The 26487-nt window shown below is 55.7% G+C and overlaps 2 protein-coding genes across 4 annotated transcripts in view; one reads left to right on the top strand and one right to left on the bottom strand.

Annotated features, from left to right (window-relative positions):
- Pacsin1 (protein kinase C and casein kinase substrate in neurons 1) overlaps positions 1–16955 on the top strand; it is a 44052-nt gene extending 27097 nt beyond the window's left edge. For both annotated transcript variants that reach the window (XM_036167622.1, XM_036167623.1), the window contains exons 2-10: positions 8086–8202; positions 9002–9158; positions 10353–10588; positions 10958–11113; positions 11205–11380; positions 12565–12685; positions 12780–12907; positions 13492–13679; positions 14005–16955. In XM_036167622.1, coding sequence (XP_036023515.1) covers positions 8149–8202; positions 9002–9158; positions 10353–10588; positions 10958–11113; positions 11205–11380; positions 12565–12685; positions 12780–12907; positions 13492–13679; positions 14005–14114 — 1326 coding nt within the window. In that variant the 5' untranslated portion in view covers positions 8086–8148 and the 3' untranslated portion in view covers positions 14115–16955. The remainder of the gene's footprint in view (positions 1–8085; positions 8203–9001; positions 9159–10352; positions 10589–10957; positions 11114–11204; positions 11381–12564; positions 12686–12779; positions 12908–13491; positions 13680–14004) is intronic.
- Positions 16956–20335: 3380 nt separating this feature from the next.
- Positions 20336–26176, bottom strand: Spdef (SAM pointed domain containing ETS transcription factor). Of its 2 annotated transcripts, XM_036168425.1 has the most exons (5): positions 25771–26176; positions 23784–23981; positions 22955–23002; positions 22707–22853; positions 20336–20923 (listed from the first exon to the last, which is right to left on the bottom strand). In XM_036168425.1, exons 1-5 carry the CDS (start codon positions 26174–26176, stop codon positions 20745–20747), a joined length of 978 nt encoding a protein of 325 aa, XP_036024318.1. In that variant the 3' UTR covers positions 20336–20744. The 2 variants fall into 2 exon arrangements, with proteins under 2 accessions (XP_036024318.1, XP_036024319.1); XM_036168426.1 differs by lacking the exon at positions 22955–23002.
- Between the last annotated feature and the right edge of the window lie 311 nt (positions 26177–26487).

The raw sequence follows: 26487 nt of genomic DNA, 5'->3' as shown, positions 1-26487 counted from the left end.
CTCCCGGGGACCTGCTCACTGCTACTGGGGGAGCAGGGAGGCTGCGGAGAAGCTGCCGCTGTTGCTCCGGAGCGGGAGGGAGCAGAGTGGAGCGCCGCCGCCGGGGAGGAGCTGAGCAGGGCTAGCCAGGAAGCCCTACCTCGAGAGTGGGCTAGGGCCCTACTTCTGTGCCCCCTGACCGTTTGACTGAGTTCTTTGCTTGGTCCTGCATGAAGTGTGGGCCTCCCTCCTTCCCCTGGGCACTCAGAGCCCCGGCTGCATGGTGGGAGTCTGCTGTAGGTTGGGGGGGGGGTGCTGATTTCTGCAAACGTCAAGTACACAGTCTGGGAGTGTGGGCACAGATTCACGCCTTGAAGGCAGGGGCCTGGGAGGTAAGAGAGCACACGTGGGCTGGCAAGAATGGGGTCAGGGGTGCAGATCTCCCCCTCCTCCCTCAGGGGAAGCCTTGAGCTGGGGTGTATGCATGCCCTGCCCTCTGCAGCCCCGCTCATTGGCCTCGGGGCTGTCAGCTGCCACCTTGGTCCCCCAGCAGGGCTTATCTGGAAGACAGGGTCTTTTAGCCAGCACCTGCCCATAGTCTGACCTCCACTTCCCCCTTCCTGCCTGCCTGTGCTGCCTGCCTCCCTCCCAGTTCTTGACAGGGTTCAGGTTTTTTTCATGTTTGCTATATACTCCATTACCACCAGACTCAGGAAAAGCCCCCGGGATGTACCGCTTATCCCCAGTTATCTGCAGCCAAACCACCTGCTTGGAAACCAGGCTGAGACCCCACTTTCCCGAGGAGCTTCTCCCACACAACAGAGAGCCCAAGGGAGACAGACCCTGGCACTCAAAAGCCCGGAGCTGAGAGAGGCCTGGGCTCCACCTAGTCCATGTGTATGTCAGCTACCCAGCCCCCAATTCCAGGGTCAGCCCTCCACTCCTCTCAGCAATATCCCAACCGATAGAACTCTTCCTGGTTCCAGTCACAGTATTTCCACACCCACCTTCTCTCCCTGACCGGTGACCCCTCTCCAGGTGTCCTGACCTGTGACCCCCCCCCCCCCCAGCCATGAACTAAGAGGCTTTGTTCTCCTTGTCCCACTGTAGGGGACCTTAGAGATAAAAGCCAGACCACACTCCACCTCTCCTCAGTGGCTCCTTGCAGTGGATCCTACTGTCCCTGGAGAAAACTTTAGGTCTCCTGACCGGAAAGACCCAAGTCATCTGCATCCTCCCCCTGGCCCCTCCCTTCCCTCCCCATACTCAGTCTGCTACAACCACATAACCGTAAATGCCATTGATTCTACCTCAGGGCCTTTGCACTGGCTGGCCTTCTGGCTGGAAGAGCTCTCTTCCTTACCTCCCTTGGGTCTTTATTCAAATGTCACCTCAGAATGGCCTCCTGTGACCATCCTGCTTTGTATAGCATTGTTCCTGGCCCCAGCCATGGTTCTCCACCCGCCCCTGTCCAGGCCTCCTTTCTCCGCAGCACCTGTCAACACACAGCCCACACTGTCATTTACCCGTCCTCTGGTTCCTTGCCTGTCCAGCCCCTTTAGACTGTCAGTCCCGTGGACGCAGGCAGAGCCCCCACCCCCACCCCCCGCTGCAGCTTACCTCCGTCCTGAGAGCCAGAGTCCCTGCCTCAGGGGCTGGCGAGCTTCTGCGCTTTAGCAGGGATTTGGTCCAGGCAGTGGGAGGGCAGTGCCCTTACCTGGGCAGTGGTCCAAGGGCCCAGGCTGTGATGGTGATGTGAGCCCCCCACCCCGGGGGGGGGCTGGAATGTGGGGAGAACCAGCTGCTGCAGCTGCCCTCACCATGCTCCATCTTGCCACCAAAGACAGCCAATACTCCCTCCTTTCTGCCGCCTGGGTTCCGTCCTGTGGGAAAAACCCACCGTGTCCCTACCAGGAGTGTTACCCACACCCACATAGCCAGTGGCTCTGCCTCTGCTCAAGGTGGCTGTGGATGCCTGGGCTCAGGACACATAGACTGGACAGACTGGTGCCTAGAGGGAGCACTGGCTTTTGATCACTGGCTAAGGGGATGAATCCAGAGTAGAGGCAGACGGCTGTTCCCCACCTTTCGGTACTCACGTAGGCCCCCCCCCACACTTTGCCTTGAGACAAGGTTGGGAAGGTAGAGACCCCGGGAACCTAAGACAAAAAGGGGAGGCTAAAATCCCTTGGGTCCCCTGGGGGTTCCAGAGAGGGGAGAGATGGTGCTCAGCTCGCGCGTGGCAGCTAGGGTAGGGGTAAGAACAGGTCGGAGGTTGACCTCTGGGCATCTGCCCTCTAACCCTCCTGCTGACGGAGTCCACCAAGCTTCCGGCTGCTCAGTCGGTGCCCACTGGGCCCTGGGTCTCCTGGGTGTCTCCTGTTTCCTTTAGGGGCCGATGTCTGTGAATCTATCATCTCTAAAAGAAGTCCCTTGGGGACCTCCAGGCAGATGAAATGGGGTCAGGGGCATTTGTTTGTTTTATTGGAGACGAGGTCTCATGTAGGTCAAGCTGGTTTAAATGAGCTGTATAGGGAAGACAGCTTTGAGTTCCTGATTCTCCTGCCAGCACAGTGAGTGCTGGGAGAACAGGTATGTATTACTTGCACCAGCCCAGGCCTGGTTTCTAGTTCCAAAGAGAAGAGGAAACCAGACCTGGGCCTGCCTGGGGGTCCTAGATAAACCCAGCAGCTCAGAAGAAGCTCCAGATGTTAGCTGACTCCTCGGTGGTGTTGGCCTTGGAGCAAGGCCTGCCTCTGCTCATTGTGTTGGTGACCCACTCATCTGCCCCAGGATAGGTGGTGTGCACCCCCTCAGCTTCTCAAATGAGGAAACTGAGGCATGGGTGGTTGAAGTAACCCGCCAAGGGCCTACAGCTGAGAAGTGGCAGAGCTCTGATTTGAACCAAGTCTTCAGTCCTGTATGGCCCATAGGCAGTGCGCTGCAAAGCTGGCGTGGTGACCTGAACCCGCACTGAAAGAGGGGGTGAGGAGAGGGTGGGTTAGGAGAGTTTTGTGTGAGTGACGGGGGCCAGCAGACTTGGCGGAGCATGACCAGAGGAGGCTTGTGGACTAGAAGAGGGCCAGGGGGAGGGGCCAGGGGCGGGGCCGGGGGCGGGGCGGGGCCGGGGGCCAGGGGCGGGCACCTCACCTCTAAGTCCATTTCTTCTTCCTGCATTGTCCTCCCAGCAGAGGCTTGTCTGCCCTGCCCACTCTAAGGGAGGAGAATGCTGCGAGCCACTGGGTATGTGTGGAACCTGAGGCAGCTCTGGCTGACTGGGGGGGGTCTGAAGGGACTGCAGTGCTGGGCTGGACCCCTGGGAGCAGGGACAGAGGAGGACCCAGCCAGCCCAGAGTCTCCTGCCTTGCTGTGTGACCTTGCCTGCTGCATCACCTCTCTGAGCGAGTCATACACACACACACACACACACACACACACACACACACACACACACACACCCCCTGTGCCCTCTGGCCTCATCCCTTTGTCTGGCTTCCTCCTCACCTCCTGGGGAGGCAGGGCTCAGAAGGGACCAGAATAGTGGTCAGGACTATATCTGTTGTCGGGGTTGGGCCCAGTTCCACCATTCACCACCTCGGTGGCCCTGGATGTGCCATCTTATCTGCCTCATGCCTCAGTTTCTCCACCTTTAGGTGTAGATGAAGTATGTGTAGAGCATGAAGACCATACCCAGCACATAGGGGACACTCAGTAACTATGAGCTGGTGACAGCCAAGACCGATGTCAACACCACTTCCACAACAGTGGCTGGGGCTGCAGCTCAGCTGAGCACGCTTGCCAGCATGTAGAAGTCCTGCTAAGTATCAACTGGGTGTGGTAGCCCAGTGATCCCAGCACTGGGGAGGTGAAGGCAGGTGGATCAAAAATTCAAGATCATCATCCCCTATGTAGTGAATTTGAGGCAGCCTGGGCTACATAAGACCTGTCAACAACAACAATAATAAGTAATATAAAAGAAAATGGACTCAGATCTGGACCCTGGGCTCCCAATCGTGGGCATCCTTTCCTTCAGGAGCTGCTAGTTAGGGTTCCCAAGAGACACAGACCAGCAGCCAGAAGGAGCCAGAAGGGGGTTTCTGAGAGGCTGAGAGAGAGGAAAGTGGGGGGCTGCTGGTGCATATCTCAGCCCCAGCATCAGGGGGCTGAGGAAGCAGGGGTCCCCATGTTGCTGGGCAGGAGAGCAGCCAGCAACCTCCCCTCTCCTCGCCCCCCCCCCCCCCCGCTGACTGTAGGTGCCTGTGTACACTGGGGGACAGGCTCCTTTTTCTGTGTCCATCTCCCCATACTACACTCTCTACCAGAGCCCCCTCAACTCTGTCAGCTGTGTGTGTCCCTTCAGTCCAGCCAAGTGGGCATCTGACCCCAGAGTCTCCCACCTGCTTGGTCCTTATTCCACCCCCCCCCCCCCCCCCCCCCCCCCCCGCTGCTGCTCAATGGGTTCCCAGCACAGGACAGGCAGCCCTGGTGTTTACTGGCTGTCCTCATGACCCCCATGGCCTGAAGCAGTGCTGGCTGCTGGGCCTCTGGTCACCTTGGAATGACTGTTCCCAGAACCCTGTCATGCTTTTCCCGTGCCCCGGACAGACTCCTCACAGTGACGTCCCTGAGCCTGTGGGGTTTCGTCTCTGTGCGGCTTGGTGATTGCCACGTGTTGATATTGGTGAGGAAAGGCCACAGGGAAACTGGGTGTGGTGGCCTTTTGCCCAGCTTAGGAGTCTGTGGGGCGTGTCACAGGAAGTTCCAGATGCCAGTCACACCCACTTCCTGACCCCTGACAGAAACAACCCTGTCATTAAGAAGAACTGGCAGTTTGTAGGGGGGAACCTCCTCCTGCCTCTGTGTGTGTGTGTGTGTGTGTGTGTGTGTGTGTGTGTGTCTGTGTGCGTGTGTGTGTGTGTGTGTGTGTGTGTGTGTGTGTGTGTGTGTGTGTCTGTGTGTGTGTGTGTGTGTGTGTGTGTGTGTGTGTGTGTGTGTGTGTGTCTGTGTCTGTGTGTGTGTCTGTGTATGTGTGTGCGTGTGTGTGTGTGTGTGTGTGTGTGTCTGTGTCTGTGTGTGTGTGTGTGTGTGTGTGTGTGTGTGTGTGTGTGTGTGTGTGTGTGTTGGGGGCTCATTTGACACTCCTCTTCTATGGTCTTACCCTGCCTGCCCCCCTTCTAAGCACGGGTACCACCCAGAGTGCCTGGAATGCAGAGGGCCTAGAGTCTGTTGTGGACTGGGCTTGCTAACTCATCTAATTCTTTTTTTTTTAATTAAGACTTTGTATTTTTAATCATGTGTACTGTGTATATTTGTGGGTGGGTCTGGTGCCTGGAGTTACAGGTGGTTGTCAGCCATCTGACATGGGTGCTGGGAGCCAAACTCAGGTCCCCTGGAAGGGCAGCAAACATTCCTAATGACTCTCCAGTCGCTCATCTAATTCTGAAGTCAAGTCATTCCCAGCAAGGCCCAGAGGGGCCGCTGCCCAGAGTCACGGAGCAAGTTGGTACTGGACCTTTCTCGTGCCACCTGCTACCTCATCTGGGTGCCCAGGAGAGTTCTGCAAGCCTGCGGCCTGCGGCCTCTCAGCCCGATGCTCCAGGTCATAACCACACTGTCCTGCTGTGTGGTGGGAGGACATCCTCAGCCAAGCTCCCAGGCCACCGATTCTTTCCTCTCCTGGGCTGCAGGGTGAATTGTTCTTGGTTCTTGTTATTGAGACAGGGTCTCACTATGTGGACCAAACTGACCTCAAACTCAGAGAGAACCTCCTGCCTCTGCTTCCTGAGTGCTGGTATTAAAGGTTTGTACCACCACACCAACTTTTTTTCTTAATTTCTTTTACTTTGTGTGTAGGGGTGTTGCCTGTGTGTATGTGCATCTGTGTACCATACTGCATACAGTGCCCCTGGAGGCCAGAAGAGGGCATCAGGTCCTCTGGAAAGCAGCCAATGCTTTAAAACATTCTCTCTCTTTCTCTCTCTCTCTCTCTCTCTCTCTCTCTCTCTCTCTCTCTCTCTCTCTCACACACACACACACACACACACACACACACACACACACACACCATTTTTGTTTTGTTTTGAAATACAATTCATGGGCTAGGGGGATGGTTTAGTGGGTAAGCAGTCACATACAGACCCGAGGGCCTGCCTCCCGATCACCAAAACCCACGCATCCTCCTTGACTTTCTACTGATGTAATAAACACCATGGCCAAAAGCAGCTCAGGGAGGAAAGGGTTAATTTGACTCACACCCCAGTCACAGTTATCCTTGAAGGAAGTCAGGCCAGAACCCAGGCAGGAAATGCAGAGGAACCCTGCTTACTGGCTTGCTCAGGCTGCTTTCCCACTGGCCCAGGACCACCTGCCCAGGTTGGCACTGCCCACAGTGGGCTGGGCCCTCCCACCTCAGCTATAAATGAAGAAAATGCTTCCGCTGAAAATATTTTTAAAATCATGCACATTATTTAAAAGAAATTCAGTTTATTCACAAGCAGCAGTATGAAAAGCTGGGGTGGACCCGGTGTGGGAAACCCATCCCACCCCATTCCCAGTCACAAGCTTCCTCGAAGCTGACCACTGTTCCCATTTTGCTTTGTGGTCTTCCCAAAATAGTCCCATATATATATGCTTTCCCAGCTAGACTGCTCTAGACTGCTCTGCATGGTGTACATGTCACTTGGCGGTGTGGACTGGGATGGGGTGCAAGCTGGCAGCTCTGCACTGTAATTTACTTAGCCAGTGTCCTGAGGACAGGATTGGGGTCACCCCAGCCTTTCGTGTTGACCCCCACTGTTGCATTGAACAAGCTTGTGGATGCTTGGCTTGCACCCTGGAGGTGAATTCCTGGAGGTGGTGTTATGGGGGAGAATCCCCTCCTGGGAGACCCTGAGGAGCGGGCCCCTCCGCTCTGTGTCACTCAGTTCCCCACCATTGTGGCTGAGAGGCTTGTGGCAATTCAGATCTTCAGTCCCAGGGGGCACAGAAGGCCATACCGGGTCATTACAGGAACAGATCGCCAGGCCCCCAACAAGAGAGACTGAGGCTGGGGGAGGGGCATCCTTGACCCAGGATCCTCACGTGTTGGTGCCACTTGCCCTGGATCTGAGGGACAGTGGTTGGATGGGGTTTACCTGCCCTCTGCTGGGTGGAGCCTAAGCTTGCGAGCCAATCTGCCTTCACCCAGAGATCTCACTGGTCAGGGCTCAATCCCATAGAGGCATCGCCAACGAGGAAGTGCCTCAGGAGCCATGGCTACCTCTTGGAAGGCTAGCTAGGCCCTTGGCCCTCTGTGGCTGATTATTGAGCCATTCTCAACTGGGTGACAGTGAGGCCTGGTAGGGGAGGGGGGTGCCCCCTGGCCCCTGGGGCAGAGCGTGGCCTAGATTGGACAACTGTGATGCCTGATGACAGATCCAGGGCAGACACAGCGCCTGGGATGTTGTATAGATCACAGTGTGACCCCAGGGCCAGAGAGCCACATGCTCAGCCATGTGGGGGGAGATTTGTAAGCAGCTAACGGGGCTGTGGAGGCAGGGCTGGGACAGCCAAAAGAAGATGGACAGAGCCCAACTAGAAAAACTGGGGGAGCCCTTAGCTCAGGATGTAAGTGAGGGAAAGACCTCCCTCCTGTCAGCTCCCAGGGGACTGCGTGGCAGAAGCTGAGGCTCTAGGGGACAAGACCAGAGGCTCTGTGTTGGGGTCAGGGGAATCCAGGAGCATCTTTTGGATCTAGTGTCAGGATCCAGCTGGGTCGTGTGGTGGCGCCAAGGGGCTCCAGCTAGGACACCAACTGGAACTCACTGATAGGTGGAGAAGGCGTGTATAAGCTGAGAGGGAGGGGGGCTTCCTTAGGAAGATGGCTTCCGAGGAGAGGCACTCCTCAGAATCTCGGGAGGTGGGAAGAGCCTGGGCGGAGGTGGGCACTAGGAACCACAGATTGAATCTTGGGGTTGTCCTCAGGAATAAGCCCTTGCAGGAAGCCCCCAGCCCAGCTTGAGGCTTTCACTGGGAACCTTCCTTCTCTGTGTGAGTCAGGGACACAGGCCTGGAATAGGACATGGACCTTGCGCCTCATCTCTGTGGACCTCTCCTCTGTCCTTGCAGCTTGTGAGCAGCTGAGCCTGCTGACTGCAGATTCACACCTGCCCGGCTCCCTCCGGCTGCACCATGTCTGGCTCCTACGATGAGACCTCGGAGGAGGTCACGGACAGCTTCTGGGAGGTGAGTGGAGGCCTAGGCTCCTGCCTGTCCCCTGATTCAACCCATGACCTCAGCCTTGCACCCCAACTCCTTGGGCCCCTTCAGAATCTCCAGTGTCAAACAGGCAGCTGAGGTCTTGGGGGTGGGGTAAGGTCAATGTCCAGAAGCTGCTCCAGAATGCGCCTGAAACATTTCACTCTGGGATCAGGCCCTTCCAGACTGGACGATTCCCAGCCCTTCACACCAACATCTACCACATTTCACAGTTCTCATAGCCTGCCTAGCTGTCCCCGCTGTACCCCTGTGTGGTGGGCAGGGGGTGGACTTTTGAACCAGAGAGTTGGGTGAGCCCAGGGACCCCACCACCCCATAGAGGTAGAGGCAAGACATTTTCAGGAGCTTCCGAGAGTATTTGTGACCTAAAGAAAAAAAAAATACTGCTTTTGGCTTTGGAAACTAAAAAGGAAACTGGCAAGCCTAGATTAATAAGTGCTTAATGAGATGTCCACAAAACATAATATTGTGTCAAGAAACAGTAGCTCCGCTCAAGCTTATATGACTCGTATCATAGCTCTAGCTCACAAGAGCAAAATGAATAATTCATTCTAGCCCAAGTCCAAATTATATAAAACTCCTTATGCTTTTTGTGGCAGTGAGGAGGTTTTGGAGGAGGAGGAGGGTAGGTGGAGACCGTGGGGTCTGACGTGGAGCTCTGGGACTCCGCCGCGTGGAGGGCGGGACGAGGCGGAGGCGACGCGCCCCCTGCAGGCCAGGGCCAGGATCGCAGGGGCTGCCCGGTCACTTGCTGCTCTGCCTCCAGGTGGGGAACTACAAGCGGACAGTGAAGCGCATCGACGATGGTCACCGCCTCTGCAACGACCTCATGAGCTGCGTGCAGGAGCGCGCCAAGATCGAGAAAGCCTACGCGCAGCAGCTCACAGACTGGGCCAAGCGCTGGCGCCAGCTGATCGAGAAAGGTGCCCCACCCCCGGGCTCTGATGGGTACCCCGGGGCGGGCTCCGGGTGCACCAGCATCCCAGCCACAGGGCTTTTCACAACCTGGGTGTCCTGGACCAAAGCAGGCTCCTTCATTCTCCTGCTTTGTACAACTCTAGAGTGAACACACACACACACACACAGACACACACAGACACACACACACACAATTACCACTTTTTATTTTGAAAGAAACTTCCAGAAAATCACATTTATAGTGCAGAGAACCCCTGGGTACCCCCCAGCCAGCTTCACCAGCTAACATTAACATTTCACTGTAGCTTTCTGTTTAATTTTGAGATAGAATCTTATGTAGCCCAGGCTGGCCTCCAACTCTCTATGGTGGCTGAGAATGACCCTGAAATCCTGATCTTTCTGCCTCCCCGTCTCTAAATCGAAGGTTACAGGTGTAGACAGCCCTGCCTACCCCCTCCCTCTGCTTCTTCCTCCCCTCCCCCTTCCTCTCCCTTCTCTCCCTCACCTCTCTTTCGTTTCTTTGAGACAGAATCTTACTCTGAAGCCCTGGCTCCCAGGATCACTCTGCAGACCGGGCTGGCAGAGAGAGCCACCTGCCTCTGCCTCCCGAGCGCTGGGTCTGAATTGTGTACCACCACAGCTGCCGAGGCCTGCTGCTGCTTTCTCTTCTTCTTCTTAGTTTTGCTGTGCCATCCGAGCTGGTCTTAAACTTGAGATCTGTCAGACAGGCTTTTCCTCCGTTAATCTGCACACGTTTCTGAGGGAAATTAGAACCAGAACCCTCACCCCCATTCCCAAACTCTCCGCATGTCTGAGAACAGCAGCTGCTCATACCACCATCACCCAGCTGTCATAACCAGGGCATTTAAAACCGCTCACAGGCCAGGCGGTGGTGGTGTGCGCCTGTAATCCCAGCACTCGGGAGGCAGAGGCAGGTGGATCTCTGTGAGTTCGAGGCCAGCCCGGTCTACGGAGCTAGTCCAGGACAGGCTCCAAAGCTACACAGAGAAACCCTGTCTTGAAAAACAAAAACAAAAACAAAACAAAACAAAAAAATGCTGGCTGGAAGTTTGGGGACAGTGAAGGAAGGTGTTTCTGTTGCAGCTGGAAGAGGGGAGGCATCAGAGAGAAGGAGATGGCGGAGAGGACTGTAGGCCTTGTGTATTGGGGTCCCGGTAACTCCCTGACATTTTCCTCAGGTCCGCAATATGGCAGCCTGGAGCGGGCCTGGGGTGCCATGATGACGGAAGCAGACAAGGTGAGCGAACTGCACCAGGAGGTGAAGAACAGCCTGCTGAACGAGGACCTGGAGAAAGTCAAGAACTGGCAGAAGGATGCCTACCACAAGCAGATCATGGGCGGCTTCAAGGAGACCAAGGAGGCAGAGGACGGCTTCCGAAAGGCCCAGAAGCCCTGGGCCAAGAAGATGAAGGAGGTGCCTCAGACAGGCGGGGCAGGTGGCCAGCTTGGGGGTGGCGTGTCACAGGAGCGCATCTGTGGATGGGGAGGGTCCCCTCGGGGAGGGAAAGAACTGTCCACACAGGGTCTGGTACCTGATGTGCTTTCCCCCAGCACACAGCCAGCTGGCTCCACAGATCCGGTGACTGGCAGGTCTGCAGAGGCCATGAGCAGTGTCATGTGGGGCAGCAGCCCCAGATGAGGGCGTGGACTGAAGCCTGCGAGCCAAAGCCAGCAGCAGCAGCAGCAGCTCCACAGTGGCAGGGAGTGGGGATGCAGAGTGGGCAGGCAGGTGTTGGTGATGGATGGCCACGTGTCTACCCACGTTGGCCCTCTCTCCCCACAGCTGGAGGCGGCCAAGAAAGCCTATCATCTGGCTTGCAAAGAGGAGAAGCTGGCCATGACTCGGGAGATGAATAGTAAGACGGAGCAGTCGGTCACCCCCGAGCAGCAGAAGAAACTTCTGGACAAGGTGGACAAGTGTAGGCAGGATGTGCAGAAGGTACCTGTGGGGAGATGGGGAGAGAGAGTGGAGGCTGGGAGCTGCAGGCCTGGGGGAGGCCTCACCCCATCCTCCACCCTGGTACCCACAGACTCAGGAGAAGTATGAGAAGGTGCTGGAAGATGTGGGCAAAACCACGCCGCAGTACATGGAGGGCATGGAGCAGGTATTTGAGCAGTGCCAGCAATTCGAGGAGAAGCGACTGGTCTTTCTCAAGGAAGTCCTGCTGGATATCAAACGGCACCTCAACCTAGCGGAGAACAGCAGGTACCCACCCCGGCATGGCCACGGGGGGTTTGAAGGGGACGTGCAGGGAGCTGCTGCAGGGGTGAGCAGTGCTCACTAGTTACCCTGGAAACACAAGCTTGGGGAGTGGTGCATGGCCATGGTGAGGCCACTGGGGCTGAGAGTGCTGGAGCTGGTCGGGCTGGAGGGAAGGACCTGAGCTCTGTTCACAGGCCCCACATCAGAGAGCTCACAACTGTCTGGAGTTACAGAGTCCAAGGTTCTGTCACTCTTCTGGCCTCTGGAGACACTTGCAGTCACATGCACAGGCACACACATTATAAAATAAAATTAAAGAATAATTTCAACTGGTGCACTTGCTGCTTTTACAGAGGACCAGAGTTGGATTCCCGGGACCCACATCTGGTGGTCTCCAAGGCCACAAACACGTGTGGTGTCCACTTTACACAGACACATAGATAAAAAGAAATCTTAAAAAAAAAATCTTGCTGAATGCCTTTAATCCCAGCTCTTGGGAAGCAGTGGCAAGCAGATCTTTATGAATTTAAAGCTAACCAAGGCTACGCAGAGAGACTCCGCCTCAAAACAAAACAAAACAAAAGTTGCAGAAAAAAATAAATCTTAAAAAAAACAACAACAAGGGTTGGGGATTTAGCTCAGTGGTAGAGCACTTGCTTAGCAAGCGCAAGGCCCTGGGTTCGATCCTCAGCTCAAACAAACAAACAAAAAACTTAAAAGCCGGGCAGTGGTGATGCATGTCTTTAATCCCAGCACTCGGGAGGCAGAGGCAGGCAGATCTTTATGAGTTCGAGGCCAGCCGGGTCTACAGAGTGAGTTCCAGGCCAGCCAGGGCTACACAGAGAAACCCTGTCTTAAACAACTAAAATAAAAAGAAAACAACAAGTTAAAGGTCTGGAGACATCGCTCAGCACGTAAGCACTGAGGTTACCTGCTTAATAGCTTGCAAACACCCCAGACTCCAGTTCCAGGGATCTCTTCTGGCCTCTCAACACCGAAGACACACATGGTGCAGACACATTCATGCAGGCAAAGCACCCACACACATAAAATAAATAAATACAATTTTAAAAATAAGGGTGGGGCGGGGGAGTCTTCTGCTTCTCGGCTGGGGATATGCCCAGCATCCTGGCCTCTGGATGGGATGAGAAGAAAGCCCATGCCCTCCCGCCCCACCTCCTGCATAGCTATACCCATGTCTACCGAGAACTGGAGCAGGCCATCCGGGGAGCCGATGCCCAGGAGGACCTCAGGTGGTTCCGCAGTACCAGTGGCCCTGGGATGCCTATGAACTGGCCTCAGTTCGAGGTGAGGATGCGCAGGGTGGCAAAGGGGACTCCTTAGTAGGTTAGGAGGGGGGTGCCGCTTCAGACCCCTCTGCCTGACTTCTCTCCGCCCCCAGGAGTGGAACCCAGACCTCCCCCACACCACTGCCAAGAAGGAGAAACAGCCTAAGAAGGCAGAGGGGGCCACACTCAGCAATGCCACTGGGGCTGTGGAGTCCACATCCCAGGCTGGGGACCGTGGCAGGTGAGTACCTCCCATGGAGTTCCTGGGTAGGAGAGAGACCGACATACTGGGACAGATACATTTTATCCAAGAAGACAAGAAACGGTCCCAGACCATAGCTGCTATGTGTCCTCTGAAAAACAGGTGGGTGACCCTTCAAGACTCCTGCTGTGACTCACACAGTATGTTGGGCACTCTCCTACATTGATGCACTCAAGCCTCCGGCCAGCCTGGAAGTGTACAAACGTGTGCATTTTAAGGATAGGGAAGCTCGAGTCCAGAGAGAGTGGCAACATGCCCAAGGTCACACCTCAGAACCAGGGAAGGTTCTCTACTCCACGCCCTAGCTGGTACCCATTTAGGGATAGTAAGTACCCCTTTCACAGGGTCCGTCTCTGGGGTCCTCTGCAGCACTTCCTCCCTCTGGAGCTGAAACACTAATGCGCAGTGTTCAGGTTGCCAGAGGGTCACCGGCTCTGACACCGCCCTGTGCATCCAGGCTCCGCCCCAGCCGCGGTAGAATTTGGACCCAGGCTCTGGTTAGGAGAGGGTATTGATATGGGCGGGGTGGAGCCGCTGACGGAGGTCCTCCGTTTGCACCTCAGTGTTAGCAGCTATGACCGAGGCCAACCGTACGCCACCGAGTGGTCAGATGATGAGAGTGGGAACCCCTTCGGGGGAAATGAGGCCAATGGCGGCGCCAACCCCTTCGAGGATGATGCCAAGGGAGTGCGCGTGCGGGCGCTGTACGACTACGATGGCCAGGAGCAAGATGAGCTCAGCTTCAAGGCCGGTACGGGGGCGGGGCCGGGGCGGGGCCGGGGGCGGGGCTAGCGGAGAAGACTGGGCCTGGATTGGGTAGTGCGAAGCTCGGGCTTGGAGACAGGGATTTCAGGGATTGGCAGGTAAGGGGCAGGGCAGAGGCCTGTGCATGGAGGGTGGTGCCGAGACGCAGGGAGGTGCTGGCTGGAGTGGGTCAGGGGCAGCACCTGGAGTTGAGCGGGCTGTAGCCCCGACTGTAAGTCCAGGTAAAGCAGCTGGAGCAGTGGGGCCGAGAGGTGCCTTTGTGCTGAGGGACGGCCCATCTTAACCAGGTGACCCTGTGTTCCCCTCCCCAGGAGACGAGCTCACCAAACTGGGAGACGAGGATGAGCAGGGCTGGTGCCGCGGGCGGCTCGACAGCGGGCAGCTGGGCCTCTATCCTGCCAACTACGTTGAGGCCATATAGCTACCCTGCCCTCCCAAGTCACTCCTTGTCCATCGCCTCCCGCCCTACCCCCCCTCCCCTCGCCATAGAGTTCCAGACATATTTTCCGATCAAGCTTTTATTTTTTTAAAAGTCAAAACAGAACAAAAGAAGAAATACAAAGAGACAGAGTTTGCAGCCTACCTGGAGGCCAGCCAGGGTGGTCGGGCTTAGGACGATGGCCCCAGGGTGGGCAAGGGTCTTGGGACTTTAGCCCAATGTCACATCTGCTCCACAGAGTCCACCAAAGAGTCTCCTGAGCCCTGAGGGAGATCTTCTGGATCCTTCTCCCCTGCCTCGCTTTCCCGCCCCACCCCAGGCTGCCAGCGGCTACCCTCACCCGAGCCTGGCTTCCTCACCTCGTCCCTCCCTTCTGCCACGATCCTCCTCTTAAAAAGCCTCCTCCACACCCCAGGAAGGAGGCCTCCGACCTTTAGTCTTCCACTCTGCCCTGGGGGTGCTCTTCTCCCAGCCCCGAGCTTTTGGTCACCCTTCTCTGTGGAGGTTCCAGGGCCCTCTTGGCTTCCCCAGACGTGAAGGCAGGTGAGCTGGAGGAAGTGATGGTGTCCCCGGCACATGGGAGAGGGAAGGGAAGAGCAGATCCTCCGTCCAGGCTGTGCCAACCCTCCTAATGCTGGGCCCATTTTGAGGGATGAAAAAACCCTGTCTGGGCCTGTGGACAGAAGGTTCCTCCTCAGAGCCACTCAGCAGCTCACAGAGGCCCCGACCCTCTCCTAAGGCCTTGGTATTGGGCAAAGCACCCCTCACCCAAGCCCAGGGCAAAGCCAGCAACAGTAGCAGCCTTCTCCCATTCCCTGGGGAAGAGGCATTGGCCACCCACCCCCCTTCTTTCCTGGCCATCCAGAAATGCCCCTCCTTCACTGTGTCAGCATCAGCCTTTGTGAAGCCAATCTGCAAGGCTCTCAACCTCCTTTTCTGCTTCTGTTACCTGGTCAACCTAGGAGACACTCGGGCTCGGGGGAGCATCCAGGTCCCTTCTCACCTGGGGAGACACATGGGCTCAGGGGGGCACTCAGCTTGGCACTGTAAGGGGAAGCCAGCAGCTCAGGCTGGCATGAGAAAGGAACTCTGGATGGTCACCATATTTTCCTTGTCTCTTTTGGCTTTCCAACATTATCCCCTGAATGCTGGCAGCCCCCCACTCCCATTTCCCTAAGCCTGAGTCTCCATTAAAGGACTCTGGGGGTGGGAGGGGACACAGGGCCCTTGTGGTTGGAAAGGGGATAGCAGCTCTCCATGGGTAGGTGAGCGGAAAGCAGACAGGTTGGGAAAAAACCCCAGGGGAGAATGGTCAGAGGCTGTTTATCCGGATCTTTGGGAACAAGGACCTGAGAAGTCCCATGCTCACAGCTGGTGTCTGCTGGGCCTCTGGGCCACAGACACCCTCTGGCCCCTGAATCAGGTGGCCTTTTGGGCCTCCAGGGAAAGAGTATGTGACCCTGTGTTCTCCAGGACCCCTTAGCTCCCAGCTACTTCTTCTAACACTGTTAGATCATGGACCCAAGCACTGGGGCTCTGATCCCCCTTCTCATGAGTAGGGCTGTGGCTGGGGTCCATGTTGGGCAGTCCTCCCTCAGGGCCATGAGCATGGCACCCTATGGACAGGGCTGCCAGCACCCCCCTTCCTTATCACTGTTTGCCCGAGGGGCTTCAGCTGCAGCCTAGGTTGGGTCCTGGGCCCCTCAGGACCTGAAGCAGGATTCAAAGCCCTCCTTTTTTTCATAGCTCCTCCTGCCTCCCCAGCTGGTGGAGTCCTTCACCCCTTACTTTCACTCATACCCCAGAAAGACAAGAAGCCGCCATGCCTGCACCTTGGGGCCTGGGCTCCCCCTCTGCACCAGCGGCTTCCCAGCACCTGGGGAGGGGCTGTGGCCCTGTCTAGATCCCAGGCCTGCCCCTCCCCCAGTACACTAGCTGCCCACTCCTGGGCAGGGACTGGAAAATCTATCCCTTAAGAATCACCTTCAATGACCCCATTTGGGACCAGACTTGGTCCTCAAGCACCTCAGCACCGCGGTGCTGAAGGGTCTCCCCCTTGGAAGTCCCTAGAACCCTGAGCCAAGCCCACCTGTCAGTCACTGGTGTCAGGGCCCTCAACCTTGGGCTGGACCATACCCCTCGCCATGTCCACACCCTCCTGTACTCCCCAAGGGCCCCGTTGATGCTGCACGAGACCCTGCAGGGCTCAGTCAGCGATGTGTTTCGTCCCCTGTTAAACCACGACCCTGCAGCCTGGTTCCGGGGAGGAGCCAGGGCTGCCCCGCCGCCAGCTGCCACTGCGTCTGCCGCCCTAGGCTTCCTGACTCCATTAGTTCCGAAACTTGTGAAACTGAGGAGTGCTGTGGTCTCAGCAATGCACCTGTTTTGTACATGGTTGTGTAATTTAAAGGTATATAAATACAAATATATATATATATATATATATCAGTTGTGACTGTATGGCTGTGGATAAAACCAGAATTCTGTCAACCTGGCTGGACTTGTCATCTGAATCATGTGCATCTTTAGTTCTGGGGGCTTGTGTGTGTCCTTGGAAGGATCTCTGTAATGAAGATGTCTGTCCTGGGTGGGGTGGCCCTGTGCAAGGCTAAGTGCTGACCAAGCTGGGCAGTTGAGGATCCACAACTTATCCAAGGGAGGTTGCTGAGGCTCTGGCCTCAGGTACGAGGTGGCAGCCCTGACCGGTGGACCTGGGCATTTAAAGTCCCAGACTTAAGGCTGGAGGTGTGGCCCGTTGGTTCTTGTCTAACATGTGAGGTTGTTTCCATACCAGGCACCACAAACAATAAATAAACAGCCAAATTCATGGTCCAAGGGTGAACTTGATCTTCAAATAGTTCTGAGTTTTAAAAGGGAATTCTAAGAAGTCATTGCTGAGGCCTCCCATGGGGTGACAAGGTCTTCTTGCCCCCTGCTGCTTGCCCTGCTGTGAACACATTTGTAGGAGGCCTCCTGGGAGCATCTGCCCTGGCAGGAGCTCAGCTGGCCACACCCTCCCAGGCCCATCCTGGAACTCTGATGCTCACTTGCACCTCACCTGGGTCTTTTCTGAGACCACGCTCCCCTTCCCCTGACTCAGCTCTCCCAGTCTGTGGAGGTATCAGAGGCTCTTCTGACCCTGGCAGTCTGATAGGGCATAACACAAACACAACCCCTTCACCAGCACCCCCACCCCTGGGTGCGCACAGCACCCCCACCCCGGGTGCGCACAGCACCCCCACCCCGGGTGCGCACAGCACCCCCACCCCGGGTGCGCACAGCACCCCCACCCCTGGGTGCACACAGTGAGAGGAAGTGAAGCTGGCATGGCCATCCCTCTGTCTTGATCTAAATCCATCCGTAGCTGAAGCCTACTCTTACCCGACAGGTCTCTTCTTGCTTATTCCTTTCATCCCCTTCCTTCATTCCTTTAAACAGTTTGTTTACATTTTTATTGAATGTGTGTGAATGTTTGAGAGACCCGGCAACCAAGAGCATGCTTGAGCGCACATGCGCTTCCTGTGGAGGGCAGTGGACAGCCTTGGGTTTCCTGGCAGGGACCTTTACAGGCTGAGCCATCTCACCAGCCTGCCTTTCTTCCCTTCCCCCTTTCCCTTCTCTCTCCTTCTCTTCTTCCCTTCCTCCACACCTCTCCCCTTTATTCATTCCTTTCTTTTCTTTCCTTTGCTGAAACTAGAGTCTCACTAGGGCTGAGGAGTTTGCTCAGCATTTAAGAGCACTGGCGGGGTTGGGGATTTAGCTCAATGGTAGAGCACTTGCCTAGCAAGCGCAAGGCCCTGGGTTCGATCCTCAGCTCCAAAAAAAAAAAAAAAGAGCACTGGCTGCTCTAGCATCTAGCAGAGGATCCAGATTCAATCCCCAGCACCCACATGGCAGCTCACAACCTTCTGTAATTCCAGTCCCGGGGATCGTACACCCTCTTCTGACCTCCGAAGGCACTGCATGAATGTGGTGTACAGACATACATGCAGGCAAAACACCCGTATGCGTAAGTAAATCTAAAATAAAATAATAAAAAACGGTCTCATGTAGATGGCCTCTAACTGGCTGTATAGCTGAAGGTAACCTTGAACTCTTGTCTCCTGTTCCCAAATGCTAGCATTTCAGGCTCAGGCCTCCATGCCCAACCCAGGAATCTTAGAGTCAAAGTGATGGCCACTTAGTCACACAGGCTGTTAGAGTTTGTTTGGGGGAGCTTTGAAATGAGGCTTCTAAAAGGGGTTAGGAAATGTCTTGCCCAGGTGAGGGATGCACCAAGAGAGGGAGGAGAATTCCTGGTTTGCTGCCAGCTCATGAGGTGTCCCTGGGTGGATGGATGCAGCTGCCTGGCTGTTCCTTGATGGAAGTTGCCCCTCTGATCTCCCATACCTCCCCTAGGTGGAGCTGTTCCTGCTCCCCAATACCTCTGCCCATTGGAGAACCTCCAGCTCTACAGCTCTCCAATACCCCCAGCCCATTGGAGAACCCCCAGCCCTACAGCTCTCCAATACCCCAGCCCATTGGAGAACCCCCAGGCCTGCCTAAGCTTTGAGCCTGGCCCAGGCACAGCTGGGACATCCAGTGTGACTTCAGGGACTCCTGAGGGGCAGGATGGGCTGGCTGGAGACAAAACCAGTTTAACAGAGCACTGAGCCTGCCTCTGGCCAGGGTCCCAGTCTGCCTCTTCCCTGGGGATGGGAGACAGCTGGGGCCTAGCAAGGCAGAGGCCTGGGTAGATCCCCCCCACACACACACTCCCCACCAACACACAACATCTCCTGTCAAGTCCAATCTTGACTGACAGATGCCAAGGCGCAGTTTGCTCTCTGTCAGGGGTAAACATTCTTCAGGAGACAATAATATTGCTGGGGGCAGAAGGCAGGGCACAAGATGCCTTTAACCCTTGGTGGTCCAACCTGGCGAGGTGGTACACACCTTTAATCCCAGCACGCAGGAGGCAGAGGCAGGCGGATCTCTGAGTTTGAGGCCAGCCTGGGCTACAGAGTGAGATCCAGGACAGCCAGGGTGGTTTCAAAGAGAAGCCCTGTTGGGCTGGAGAGATGGCTCAGGTTAAGAGCACTGACTGTTCTTCCAGAGGTCCTGAGTTCAATTCCCAGCAACCACATGGTGGCTCACAACCATCTGTAATGAGATCTGGTGCCCTCTTCTGGCTTGCAGGTATACACGCAGGCAGAATACTGTATACATAATTAATAAATAAATCTTTAAAAAAAAAAAAAAAAAAAAAAAAAACAAAGAGAAGCCCTGTCTCAAAACACAAAAACCAAGAAACCCCTCGATGTTCTGGATGGTGCTGGCTCCCTGACCTTTCTCCTAGAAGACTGGCCTCAGAAGCTAAGGGCTGTGGGCTGGCAGGGAGACTCCTGTCCCTGGAGGATGGAGTGAGCTCAACTCCTGGGCCTGGCATCCATAGCTGCATGACTGTGAGCTAATTGCTCGGTCATCCTGGACCTCTGATTCGCCATGTGCAGAGTAGAGAAGTGACCCTGACTTCCTGGTTTTGTTGAGAAAATCAATGACAAGAAGGAGTGGGCGTGGCCAGCACATGGCAGGGCCTCAGGATGCTTGATTTGGGCAAATAAACCAGGGACGTGTGATACACTGAGTTGCTCAGGAGAATGAGCAGATGCATGCCCAGCTCCCCACACGCAGGTGGCTTTCGTGCCCAGGTAAGGGGTACAACTCCATGGATGGATCTTGGGAAGTCTTTGGGGGACAGAGACTGAAAACCCACCATCCTTGCAAAGCTACTGCCCTATAAACAGACTGAATCGCCCACCGTCTCCCATTGTCCACCATGTGACTCAGCTCTCTTAGGTGGCCAAGAAAATATAATAGCTCTGGGCCTCTTGCAGGAGAGCCAGACCCCTGGCACACCTGGCTGCAAACCCTGCCCTTCGACAGAGCAGGTGCAGAAGCTGCCTTCCTTACTTTGGGCCTGTGTACAGGTGCTCTTCAGGTTGGCCCACTCCCACTTCAGCCCTGACAGGTTGAGGAGGACTCAGTGGCTGGCTAGCCCTGGAGAATTCTCTGCCTCTCCCATGACTTATACCAAAAACAGGGCAAGCTTTCCTTGTGATCACCACCCTGAACACCCGTGACCATGGTCACCTTTGACCACTGTTGGCCTCTTGGCTGTGCCGTCCACAGCCAGACACTGGGGACCTGTCAGTTGTCTTGTATCTTTATTATCCATTCCTAGGGCACCCCTGGCTCCCCAGCACGGTGCAGACATCTCTTAGCACCAGGCCAGTTATGGTACGGGGTGGGTGGCAGAAACAGAAAGCAGTAACATCACCGTCCTGTGGGTTGCCTTGGTCCAGTCCCTGCTTGCCGTAGGTGGCTCCTCCAGGAACCTCACAGTCCAAGCCTGGGTGGGGAAATTCTCCATTTGTCAGCAGGCCTAGCTCCCTTGACCCTCCAGGGGGCCGTGTACTTAAGCAGTATGACCTGAAGAGGGACCCAGAGAGCCCATGTGTATCCCAGATCAGTGACTGTCTCTCCATGACCTTGGCTTCATATTGGGCAGATCCTAGGGCAGCAGAGAGTGGCTGTCTGGGGCGGGCTGTCGGCCTCTGGCCTCTGTGGCTCTCAGACGGGATGTACAAACTGGTAGACGAGGCGCTGAGAGATGTCAGGTTTGCGAATGATCCCCTTCTTGTAATACTGGCGGATGGAACGACTTAGCTTATCATAGTTCATGGCCGGCCGGTTCTTGCGCACACCCCACAGCCGGGCCACCTGGGCAGAGTCCTCAATTTTGAAGATGCCTGGGGGAAAGGAAAGTGAGAAGAGAGGTGAGCTCAATCAGTCACTTTTGGGGAAGCAAAAGAGACAAATGCTGGGCCCTCTTCAGCCCTGGGTCAGGGACAAGCCATGCGACTCAGCAAACATCTTCCTTCCTTCCTCCCTCCCTCCCTTCCTCCCTTCCTTCCTCCCTTCCTCCCTTCCTCCCTCCCTTCCTTCCTCCCTCCCTTCCTTCCTTCCTTCCTTCCTTCCTTCCTTCCTTCTGTCTGTCTCTCTCTTTCTTTCTTTCTGAGACAGGGTCTCTACATAGCCTTGGCTGTCCTTGAGTTCTGGAATTAAAGGCATGTGTCATCACATCTGGCGTTAGCAAATATATTTCACTAATTTTTACTTTTATTACTGGCTGAAATTCTAAGTTATGCATAGTATTAGATCAAATGCACGTTGAGGATCCCTAATCTAAAATTTGGGGTCAGCATTGCATCACAGCTTGGAGTTTTAGGATTTGGGAATATTTGACAGGCTTTCCTGGACAGAAATCCATGACAGTGTTCTAAAGAGTTCACATTTGGGGAGCATTTAGGAATTTTATATTAAAGGCAATATCATTAAAGTGAAATGCATTTGTTTTTAAACATTTTGATTCTGGACTTAAACATTTAATGTCATATATGGGGCTCACATTGTGTTTCTGATAAATACCATAAGTCTCTAGGTTGAAGCTATGATTTTTCTTGTAATTAATTTTTTATGTTCATTTATTTATTGTACGTGATCATGTGAGTGTGTGTCAGCAGACACATGCCCCAGAGTGCCTGTATGTGGAGGTCAGAAGACAATTTGCAGGAATTGTTTCCCTTTCCATCCTGTAGGGATTGAACTCAGGTCTGCAGGTTTGGCGGCAAGTGCCTGCCCTCACTGAGCTATCTTGCCAGCCCCCAAAACGTGATGTTTTCCGGTTTTTAAGATTTTTATAAAGATTTATTTTACTATTTCATGTGTATGAGTGTTTTGCTTGCATGTCTATAAGTGCTTGCCTGGTGCCTACAGAAGTCAGAGGCGGGCATCAGACCCCTGGTTCTGGAGTTAGAGAGAGTCCAGAACAGCCATGTGGTTCTGGGAATTGAACCTTGGTCCTCTGCAAGACTAAAAATACTCTTAACAACTGAGGCGACTTTCCAGTCCTGTTTTGTTTTTTTGAGACAAACTCTCTCTATGTAAACTGGGGTGGGCATAAAATTCACCGCCAGCCTCTGCCTCCCCAGTGCTGGCCTTAAAGGCCTGTGACACCACACCCTGCTGAAACCATGTTCCCATTGTCAGCAAACACTCTCGAGTTCATACTGTGTTCCAGACACTGTGAGGTGCTGAAGGAGTCTCAGTACCAGGGTGAAGTCTGGTGGACGGGGCGACAAGGATACAAACAGCACCCTAAACCTTAGAATCCTTGGAGTTGGAGGGGTACAGATCTCTGAGTGACATTTGGCACAGGGTGAAGGCGGTGTCTGTCTAGGCCACACCCCCAGCCCTCTGCCAGCTGGAGCCACGCCCCAAACCCGCCCACGCGTAGGGGTTCCATCCCACAGAAACCTCGCCTTCCTGCCCTCCCCACCCTGCCCCTCATATAGAAGCCATGCCCCTAACGCAGCTCCTCCCCTCTCAGCAGCCTGAGCCCCGCCCACAAAGCCCGGAGCTCCGCCCTGGATGAACCCCACCCTCCCGCTCTGGCCCCTCCCACCATAGAAGCCACGCCCCCTTCCAGCCCCTCTCCGCCCTGGTGACCGTCCCGTGGATCGTGGATCGTACCCTTCTCCTTGTTGAGCCAGCGGATGAAGCGGCCGTAACTGTGGGGCTTGAGCAGCAACTCTTTGAGGAACTGCCACAGGTGGATGGGCTGCCCGGAGCAGGACGAATCCACCTCGCCGTCTGTCCAGCCCTCCTCGCTGGTGGAGGCTGGAAGCCAGGGGGGCAGGGTGAGTGGCCGCTGCGACCACCCGCTTCCCCAGGCAGCCGCCCTCAACCCCACCAGGCCTTCCTGCGCCTGCCCGGCTCACCGCAGTAGTGAAGGGCCCCGGGCAAGCTCCTCTCCTTCATCCAGGCCGCTGTGGGACAAGGAGGGGAGGTTGGGTGACTCCCTGTGGCTGGGGTCCTACAGCTCCCTGCCTCTGGCCTATCTAGGGTAACAAGATGCTAACAAGGGGGTGAGGATGTCAGAGCGGCGACTGTGTCGCCCCCACGTGCAGGGGCTTCCCTTTGCTCACTGAAATGGGACTGGGAGGCCCGCTGGAGCTGCGGCCAGGCGGCAGGTGCTGAGGCCTTAGCGTTTGCACCGGGGCTATCCCTCCAGCCATCCACTCGGCCACCCCCTCTGCCCACTGCTAGGCCATCAGCCTAGGCTGATGGGGCCAGGCGCCTGGGCTGGAGCAGGCGCTGACCACTCAGAGTCACCTGATTCATCCCAGACCTCTAAGAAAGGGGCCTTGACCCAGTGAGCAAACACGGAATCCTCCTTAGTGCCAAAGAGGAAAAAAGAGCAGGCAACGGTGCTGTGTAAGTGTGTAAACACAGGTGTGCCATCACTCGTGTGGAAGTCAGAGGACAGTTTGGGAGAGTCCATTCTCTCCGATCATGCAGGTCTCAAGTTGTCAGGCTTGGAGACGAGCACCTTTCTGCACTGAGCCAGGCTGATAGTCTTCATGACTTCTTTAATAAAACATAAAGCTAACCTTTAAAAGGAAAAAAATAAGAGCTGGGCGTGGTGATGTGTGCCTATAATCTCAGCATTTGGGAGGCAGAGGCAGGAGGATCAATGCAAGTTCAAGGCCAGCCTGGCCAACATAATGGCTGGAGCGAGGAGGGACTCCACGCTGTCTCCTGCCTCACCTGACTTCCAGATGTCCAGGTGTGCATGCAGCACATCCCCACCCAAGGGTGCGCGCTGACGGAACTGCTCCTCCGACATGGCGCACAGCTCCTTGCCGCCCAGCTCCTGGAAGGCCTTGCCAGCTGGAGGCAGCCGGTACTGGTGTTCTGTCCACAGCAGCCACTTCTGCACGTTACCAGGGCTCCAGTCCCCAGGGTCTGGGCAAGAGACAGCATCTTGGCTCAGGACTGCTGGCGGACATCACCCCAAAGGCAACTGTCCATGGGGGGGATGGAACACCCATGGGGCTTTGTTGTCCGGGACTATGAACTCCTAAGGGTGGGGACATCCAGAGCCTTGAGGAGCCCCATGGTGGCAGACACGTCCACCAAAAAGGAAGTGAGAAGGAAGACCCATGACCCTAACACAAGATTGCTTCCTCTGCGACCCCATCAGCCCCCAGGGGGCCTTTCTGGAGACACTAGCACTGAAGGGGACAGTGACATTCAGTCACAAACAGCCCGAGACCTCTTGTCTTCCACCATCTTCTCAAGGGGAAAACCCACCCATCCTGGAATTTTAGAGATGAAGAAACTGAGGCACATGAGGGCAGGGGTGCATTCCTGTCCAGTGATTAGCAAACAGCTGGGTTCAAAGCAGCGGCCTCAAATGGCTACGGATCACCTAAAGGTAGAGAAGGGATTCACCAGCTGTATGTGTCCCATGGGAAACTGCTCTCAGGGGCACACAGCTGGAACCAGACTGGGTCACAGTGGCAGTGAGGCCTCCAGGCGAACACTGGTTCAAGTCAGTGTCCCAGGTGAGTGACCCGCAAGCTAGACTGCTCCCACTTTGTAAGGCCATTTTCTTCCTTCAGGTCAATGCAACTTGTTTCTGTCCCCATTGTTCTGAGAGTACAGCCCTCCCGAGCCGAGCCGGTATGGGGGAAGAGGTACCGTGGGAGAGCCTCCTGGGGCAGGGCTCTCCTGAGTGTGGGAAAGTGTAGAAGAGGAGCCAGCCATGGGCAGGAGCTGCCTTGAATAGGGGACACCACCTGGGAGCATCTAAGCAGCCTGGGGGGAGGGGCGTGCAGGAGCTGAGTGCGAGGGGCAAGGGAAGCCCTTCCCTCCAATGGGAAAGCTACAGGATGAAGGCCAGGACTCCCGGACCCCCAGCCATCCCACTAGGGCACTGGCTCCATGGCACACCCCAGACCAGGCAGGCGCGTGTGTGCGCACACACACGCGCACACGCACACGCACACGCACATGCACACGCATGCATGCACGGTCTGTTCCTTGGTATCCCCTCCTTCCCTACCAGTTGACTAGGGCCACATTCAGCTGTTTAATTATGACCCATCATGCCAGCTCCACACACAGAGGGACCTCTATGGCTTAGTCCCCCAGTCCCTGAAGGGTGAAGTCAGGCAGGTGAAGTCAACCAGTGGTTGTTTATGGAAGACCTCTGACGTCCAGTGCTGTCTAGGAGCTGAGATACACAAATCCTTTAGTGGGCTACAGACAGCAGGTGAGGTGGGAACAAACACGCTCTCAGACCTTTCAACCGTATCGCCAGAGCAAGAAAATGGGGGAAGCAGGAGGTGGGGTGCGGGAGACAACCTCATCAGAGGATCGGTGGTCTCATGGGGTTGCTGCCAGTTAAGACCTGAAGAAGGCTGGGGGCGGCCTAAGGAGGATATGGGAAAGCATTTTAGGTTGAAGGACCAGCAGGTGCAAAGGTCCTGGGGTGAGTGTTGTGGGAAAAGCAGGGAGACCAAGTGGCTGGAACTGAGTGACAGGAGCGGGGAGCGTGAGTCTCAGAAAAAGTGGGAGCTAGATGAACAGCACCTGAATGCTCTTTATCCACTAAGTGGGGGTAGGTGTGGTTGGGCCTGGCCCTGGCTGCAGCTGCTGTGTGTCCTGGGCTGCCCAAGGGGATCAGAGTCCATCTGGCAGATCCCCACCCTGCGTGTGTCCCCGGTGGAGGTGGCAGGGAGGGTCTCACCTGCTGTGATGTTGAGCAGCTTGCATGCTGTCTCGATGTCCTTCAGGACCTCGCCCACCACCATGGACTGCACCTGCTCTAGCGAGTGTTCATCCAGGCTGCTGGCGGAGGCCTGGCTGTCGATGACCGGACACTGCTCAGGCTCGTCCAGTGCCTCCTCCCTGGCACTGGCCTCGGGGACCTTGGCTACCCAGCTGCCATCCTCAGGGTACATGTTAAAGCAGGAGAGGTAGAAGGCAGACAGGCCCTGCTCAGGGGTGGCGGGTGGGCTGGGGCTCCATTCTCGCTTCTCAGGACCAACTGCTCCTGTCTCTGCCTTCTCCACACCTGTCCGCAGCGCCACATCTGGGGACAGCAGCAGGCAGCCAGGGGGCACATTGCTCAGGCCTGGGCTGGCGCTGCCCATGCTGCTGCTGAGGCTTGTGGCTGCGTCTGTAGAAATCAGAGAAGAAGGAAGGTGGGTCTGATGGCTGCCCTGGCTCTGTGGGGGCCACTAAGCTGGTTATAAGACTCAGGGCTCAGCAGGCAGTGGGCTGGGCCTGGGAGAGGCCTGGGGACTTCTGGGTCACTGGTCAGTGAGTACAGGGCTGGCTGGAAGACAATAAGGTGGATGTGTGGGAAAGATCGGGCATGGGCAGGTGGAGGGGCAGTTCTTTTTAAGGTCTTATGTGGCACAGGCTGGCCTAGACCATCCGGTCCTTCTGCCTCCTGTAATTC

Source organism: Onychomys torridus, chromosome 18, assembly GCF_903995425.1.
Source record: "Onychomys torridus chromosome 18, mOncTor1.1, whole genome shotgun sequence".
NCBI lineage: Eukaryota > Metazoa > Chordata > Mammalia > Rodentia > Cricetidae > Onychomys > Onychomys torridus.
The sequence above is the reverse complement of the archived record's forward strand: the minus strand, read 5'-3'. Positions and strand labels throughout refer to the sequence as shown.